Source organism: Ptychodera flava, chromosome 6, assembly GCF_041260155.1.
Source record: "Ptychodera flava strain L36383 chromosome 6, AS_Pfla_20210202, whole genome shotgun sequence".
In the NCBI taxonomy this organism is placed as follows: Eukaryota; Metazoa; Hemichordata; class Enteropneusta; family Ptychoderidae; genus Ptychodera; species Ptychodera flava.
In genome coordinates this window covers 45,579,315-45,586,827 of record NC_091933.1, presented here as the reverse complement: position 1 = coordinate 45,586,827, position 7,513 = coordinate 45,579,315, and the positions used below count along the sequence as shown (strand labels likewise).

At 39.4% G+C, this 7,513-nt stretch overlaps 1 protein-coding gene across 1 annotated transcript; it reads left to right on the top strand.

Annotated features, from left to right (window-relative positions):
* The first annotated feature begins 997 nt into the window (after positions 1-997).
* LOC139135949 (dual specificity tyrosine-phosphorylation-regulated kinase 2-like) lies at positions 998-4,611 on the top strand. Its single transcript, XM_070703733.1, has one exon. It carries the CDS (start codon positions 1,224-1,226, stop codon positions 3,009-3,011), a length of 1,788 nt encoding a protein of 595 aa, XP_070559834.1. The 5' UTR covers positions 998-1,223; the 3' UTR covers positions 3,012-4,611.
* The last annotated feature ends 2,902 nt before the right edge of the window (positions 4,612-7,513 follow it).

The following is a 7,513-nucleotide window of genomic DNA, read 5'->3' as shown; positions in this document are numbered from 1 at the left end:
TTCTATGGAATGCAACACACATTGACCTTGTTTTATTTCCAAATTCATTGCACAGAACTGAGGAAATGGTCCTATTCTAACCATGTAAAAGCCACAGGGACAACATTAAATTTTATTGGATAATTCTCATCAATGAAATATGTAAAATAGAGTTGAGGGGTTATTCCTTCTCACTGTAGAAAATTTAGCCATGTCAACATAGCACAGCTATATATTTTGGTGCAGATAAGTATAAATATATTAAATCTGATATTTTGCACTTTCAAACTTAAAGCAAACAAATGAAGGTACTGTGGATACTGCTGTAGTATCATGAGATAATTTACTCATTTATTTCTGTGACTGAATTCGTGAAATGCCAAACCATTTTCTTCCTGCTAACATCTTTATTGTCGTAATAAATGATGCACATGTAGTCCAAGAAATCACTGCAAATTCAAATTTTACATTAGCTTTCTCAGTACTGAGCCACAGAAAGAGCATTCACAAAACTAGAGAGATTAGACTTAATGGCATGATACCTTTAAATCAGATATATGTCAATTTTGTTTCTCATGGTATTTTTTCTAATGCATGGAGAAACCTTTCCATTTTCGTTTGTTTGATTGATAAATATTTTTATTAGAATTTAATCTTCGGGCAAAGGTTTCAGTTATTTTGTGATTATGTTTACAGTTTGTATTAGAGAAAACCTGTTGTCATTCTTGACAGGTTACTGTGACGTAGTCTTTCCTTGTATACCCGTGTTTGTGATAATTCCCCGTTAATCAAACAGGCGCCGACAGCAAGCAGCTGCGCACCCGCGGCGCGCTTTGTAGGTCAAATTTCGATTGGTAATCTCTCCTACAATCTATTGGTCGAAATGGATCACATGCTTCAAATTTAACATAACAATCAAAGTAATATGGTAGCCTCCGAGACAACAAATTCAGATAGTTTGATTGGACAACTTTGTCATGTGAACTGTCACGTGTAGTAGTTGCTAGCTGACGTAGACCTATTTATGCAGGGAAGCGATCATGTCGTCTTGGCGACAGCCCGTGAATTCGATAGTGTCGTTGGCGAGAAAAACAGCAACATTTTCAAGGTAGCCATTTTGTTCGTGGTTGGGGACTAGAAACACGCCGTCTCAATGGACATATCCAGGTAAAATCTACCTTCTTATTCATATCAGGGGTAGATTATTTTTACAAGCAATACATTAGTAAAAATCGTGGGCGAGAATGGCGGCCACGGGTGCGGATACACTGACAACTAGAAAGCCGCAGCAAGTGACACGGACTCGTTCATTGGTTACAACAACGGGACCGGGCCATACAACAGCCGCTTTTGCACATTTGTCTGACAACGCGTCACGGACAGTTGGCGATCCTGCCTCGCACGTTGAACTGCCACCTATAGCACCTTCGAAACATCATCATCATCACCATAATATAACGACCAAGCATGAACAGCTCGGTAGCGTTCAAGTCCAGCAGTTGTACAACGATGATCACCACCACCATCACAAGCGCATTCATGGAGGCGACAGCGGCAATGTGCCTAATCATATTCAACAGCCGCAACCTCATCCCCCGCCTACAACACTACCTGACGTCCGCAGACAGGCAAGTGCGGCCAGTCTAGGATCAAAATCAGGGTCGGCAAAGGGTAAAACTCTACCCATGAGTCCAGAGGATGCCATGAAGCAGCACATGCACAAATTGACCGCGTACGAGCACCATGAGATCTTCAATAGCAACAACATATACTTCGTCGGACCGAATGCTAAGAAGCGCCAAGGTGTCATAGGTGGTCCCAACAATTGCGGATACGATGACGACCAGGGATCGTATTTACACGTCCCCCACGATCACATTGCATACAGGTATGAAGTACTCAAAGTGATCGGCAAAGGCAGCTTTGGACAAGTTGTGAAAGCGTACGATCACAAAAACAATCTGCACGTAGCCCTCAAAATGGTGAGAAACGAGAAAAGGTTCCACAGGCAGGCACAGGAAGAGATCAGGATCCTTGATCATCTACGGAAACAGGATAAGGATAATACAATGAATATTATACATATGCTAGAGAACTTCAATTTCCGTAATCATATGTGTATTACATTTGAATTGCTAAGTATGAACCTCTATGAACTAATCAAGAAAAATAAGTTCCAAGGATTTAGCTTGCAACTTGTCAGGAAGTTTGCTCATTCCCTACTTCAATGTCTCGATGCCCTCCACCGCAATAGGATCATCCACTGCGATCTCAAACCTGAGAACATACTTCTAAAGCAACAAGGGCGCAGTGGCATCAAGGTGATAGATTTTGGTTCCAGTTGCTATGAGCACCAGCGCATATATACTTACATACAGAGCCGGTTCTACCGTGCACCAGAGGTAATTCTGGGTGCAAGATATGGGATGCCCATTGACATGTGGAGTTTTGGATGTATCCTAGCTGAACTATTGACTGGCTATCCACTTCTACCAGGTGAGGATGAAGCTGACCAATTAGCGTGTACCATAGAGTTATTCGCAATGCCTCCTCAAAAGCTGCTAGACCAGTCAAAGCGTGCTAAGAATTTCTTCAGTTCTAAGGGTCATCCAAGATACTGCACTGTTACAACGTTACCTGATGGATCAACTGTCCTCAATGGTGGAAGATCACGCCGAGGGAAAATGCGCGGTCCACCAGGAAGCAAGGATCTCGTGAAAGCGCTGAAAGGATGTGATGACCCACTGTTCCTTGATTTCTTGCGCAAATGTCTGGAGTGGGATCCCGCAATTCGGATGACACCGAATCAGGCTCTCCGTCATCCATGGCTGCGCCGTCGTCTCCCGAAGCCGCCAATGCAGGAGCAGCCATCGTCGTCAGCGAGACACCGACGCCACAGTTCAGGTACAGTAGCCAAGCTACCACCAGCTGCAGCAGCCAGTGGCAAGACTCGGCAAGTGGCACCCCCTGCTGGAGCAGATGGGCCAGGTGGCTATGCACAGAGAACTGTACTGCCCAAAATTGTCAGTTAAGGATCACCTTGACGTTGAACCCATCTGAAATGAACCGGGTCCAAAAGGAGTGTACTTAAAACAAAATAATGGACTATTGAATTTTTAATACAAAATGCTGTGTTGTTTGTAAGTCAATCAGATTTTATTCACAAATGTCAGGAATTTTAAGATTTGAGATACCTGTGCATATGTTTTACAGAGAAATATTTTTCTGTTTACAAAAGCTGATGAAAATACAATATGGATTTTTTATGCGCCTTTTAAATGATTGAGTGAATTCATGACATATTTCATCTTGCTAAAGCAGTCACATTTTAGCTGTTCTTTTCTGTCGACTGGATTCTTACCTCTCAGTGTCCTTTACAATTTCTGGTATACTGTATATTCTTGACTTCTGTACATTTTGTGCATAAACTTGTTTCTGTTTGCTCGCCAGCCAGGGTTATGTACATTCCAAATTACCATTGACTTGTTCCAAAGGCCATTATTTGTCAGTTCTGCTTGGCATTGTTACTTTGTGATTTTGGAACAGAAAGCATGTTTACAGGGAAAGGAATCCTTGATTCCTTTTCCCACAAAAGACAAAAAAGTCTTAAAAACAGATATTGTTTGACTTGTGATACCGTCCGCTTCATACATGTAGAAAAGCATAGATTTTCAATTTGTGAGAAAAAAAAACTCAGGTCTCAGACTTGAAAAATATGTCTGAGAAAAATTAGAGAATTGTGTCACTTAACATGGCACACATATCCTATTCTCAGTTTTATGTATCTCTGGGAGATGTATAAATACAGTAATGTGTGACAAAAATTTGCTGTGAAACTGAACAAAACCCTATAGGTATGTGAGCTTACAGGAAAACTTATTTATTTGGAAATTACACCAGATCTGGATCATTCAAGAATTAGTATCTCCCAGGTGTTGGGATATTTCCGTGCCGTGACCACTGAATTGATCGACTTAAATATTTTGCAGTGTATACCAAGGGGGTGACATTTTGGTTCATAGAAATTATCTATAATACTGTGCTGTAAAGTGTACATATGTAGTACTTAGAAAATTGACTATTTTTCTATTCCATTTCTGACCAAAATACCATAGAAATATGAAATGTTGATAGATTTACAAGAAATTTGTACATGATACCAGGTGATGATTCATATCAATGAACACATGAAGGGAAAACAAATCACAGAGTACACACTATTTTATTCTCATGTTGATTTCATCTGTCGTTTGTTTCATGGTGCCAAGTATTACAAATATGCAGTCCTTTTGTTTCCTATCTCTGTTTGATATTTTTAATTATATTTTTATTAATTATATGATAGAATTTTTTTTTTACCCCAAATGATGTATATATTAAAGTGTGGAATTGCAATGTATGTGTACTAACCATGTTCTCACACTGGGTCGAAATTTGCATGTAACCGACATGCTGAAAATGACGTGTCTGGTCTCTGTAAATACGCCCCATTGTCAGTTTGTGACCCATAGAAGACAGCTAGCTTGTTCTGTTAAGAAATTAGAGTGATTTTGTGATCTTGGTTATCATGCAAATAATGTCCTTTGATCAGAAATGATTAAAGTCGACCATTTCGACAGAAATGTACATGTACATGAATTGGTCAGCATCTTTTTTCATGCGGCAAGTGTTTTTAATGTAAATGTGTTGATCATACCCACACCTTGTCTGTAGTACAGTCTACTGAGACCTTTTCTCTTGTGGAGCCCTGCTTGAATGGCCGACCTCTGACCTTGCACGCAAACTAAATCTCTGTCTATCAGCCATGAAATACTTCCAACACCATGTCAGGAAAGTGGTAACATAAACATTGCAGTTTGGCTGAGATGGGTGGGGTCAATCAAAGCAAACCTAACCTACAGTTAGGCCAAGGTCACGGACAAATTTCTGTTGCATGTCTTACAGCATGTAAGGTCAATTCACCGACAGTAACTCAGACACAGAGGTGGTCGTGCCAACACAAGCAAGCTTAAGTATTTCATTTGACTGTACTTAAGAAGTAGAATCTCTCACACAACAGAAAATGTTGTCTGCTAACCATAACTGCATGGTGTTGTTCATATTCAGTATTCAAGTCAAACCCACATTGCTTATTACTATTCATGGCAAGTCAGAGAGCCATGTCAATCCCCTCACAGTCTCTCCATTGTCAATTTCATCAGACCTGTCTGTTGTTGCGTACATATCACCATCTGATCAGCCTTTGCTTGATATCAGGACAGTGACCAGCCACGATCATTTTGAACTCTGTCTCGGCCTTTGAATAGAAACGAATTGAGTCTTTGCTGTGTGTAGATACTGTTATAAAAACATTTACACAGAAATCCATTCTTTAGAATAAACATAACAGAAATCGTGGGAGCGATATTTATTACATTCTTTGTAAGACAAGTAACAAGTTACTTTGGTGCTGTGTAAGTATGATAAATGATGTTATATATATTGCAGTATTTCTGAAATTTCCAGATGGCCTTTGCAGGCTAGTCAGTCATTGCAGATGAAAGCTACCATGCAATCGCTAAGCTGATCAGTTTGTTTTGAAGTGTTCATCTCAAATTTTACTGATTAATTTTCTCACAAACATCTAGTAGAAGCAAATTACATAGATATGTAGGCTATTTTACACAGCGGTGGAGTATTGAGTTTCCAGCATGTGAAATTTTTTGGCGGGAGATCAGTGAATGGTGTGCTGAATGCTGATTACCATAATGATGTCATCGCTTTAACAAAGAGGGCACCTTGAGAAAGGGGTGGGGTGAGCTTTTCCATGCGTTTTCCCAGTGTCCATTTACAGCCTTGCTTTCACACATTTACTGGAAATCAAAAACCCTGTAGATGTAGCCTGTAAAATAATTTCATTAAATGTGATTTTTTTCTGTCTGCTGGAAGCACTTCACGGGTGACTTTCTGCAAAGCAGTTATTTATAGATCATGGGAGAATTGTCATGGAGATGAAGAGTGACTCATTCATCGCCCAAGCTGCCACTTTTTATATGCACACAGCATGAACTATGACCCGCTTTGCCTACTTTTGTGAAATGGAATTTGTGACTGATATATTTTAATAAGGGATTTACAAATTGTGAATCTGATATCACAGATTAAAGTCCAGCCTACTTTTTTCCCTCAGTTTAATATTCACCATCCAAAAATCTGATCTGTTCATGTGCAGACTCACAACAATTTATAAGTGTGTGCCACGTTAAGCATTGCTATGGTAAAGGCCCACTGTTCGAGAGAGAGCAACGACGTTGGCATTTCTGTAAGGGCTCTGATAACCCTATGGCCCATATCAAGCGTGGAATTAGATTTTCAAGATACCAGCAGAGTTAACGGCTAACATATTATATAATCGCATACCAATATGATAGATGGGTCTTGTAACAACTTGCCTTTTATTGACCAATTCTCAGCCACATGAAGAAACCGTATCTCAGAGACATACGAAATGCTCCCTCATTTTCAATTCTACAAAGTGCTTTTTTCACTGGCAATGGTCTGATGTGAACTAATCTGTGATCTGTCTTATATGTACTAATCTGTTTGTAATCACTATGCAGAAATTATAAAGCAAAGCAGTTCAAAAACAGTGCAAGGTTCCCCTCATCTTTTACCCTAACTTGTACTGAGTAGATCTTGATCTGCTTGCCGCTAACAGTAGCAGACTGGAACATGTCAGAATACTTTGATTAAACACACCAATCACATGATAGAACTCACATAATGTTAAAACTGATGGAGAGCCAAGGTAACAAATTCCCAGAATTCCCTTCTCTCAAGGACCTTCAAGACTGGTACCATCAGAAAATGCGATCATGAATAGACCCAGTTGGGGTTTTTGGATACGGTCGGAGATTAGCTGGCTTGAATGCACATCTCTTTTCTCAAAACCATTAATCAAAATTTTGTTATTTGTTACTATTACATAAAGACTGTGAAATGCTTTTCTAGGGGTCTATTGTTTCAGAGGTATAAAAGATATTTGTTACTATTACATAAAGACTGTGAAAAGCTTTTCTAGGGGTCTATTGTTTCAGAGGTATAAAAGATATTTGTCACATTTTCCTCCGTCAAAAATTTAATACTGTCAAAATTATCATAAGGCATGATTGTACATTGTAAATGGATTTATTTACACCATGGTGTCCAACATTCCTGTCTCACATTCATCTACAATACAGAATACTGATTTTCTTGGGAGTGGTCAAGTCAGCACAGTGGGGAATTACAAAGGACGGTATAGAGTGCCGCCAATTGACGATAGTGAAGTGTCTGACTAACCGACATCATCATTTGTTGGGTGTTAGAATTACGTCATAAAGCTTTGCGTATCACTTGAATACACAAGAAGTCACTTTACTTTTGACATCTGAATGAAATAAAAAAAACATGGTACAAAATAATTTTAGCATTGACCTTGTGCAATTGACAGTTCAGACTTGTATTACCTGTTTGTTCCATTAATTCACTGTTAATATAAATCTTCTAGGTAAAA

What these genes read in the sequence shown, in the direction of transcription:
- LOC139135949 (XM_070703733.1), top strand. Translation starts at nt 1,224, where the DNA reads ATGGCGGCCACGGGTGCGGATACACTGACAACTAGAAAGCCGCAGCAA.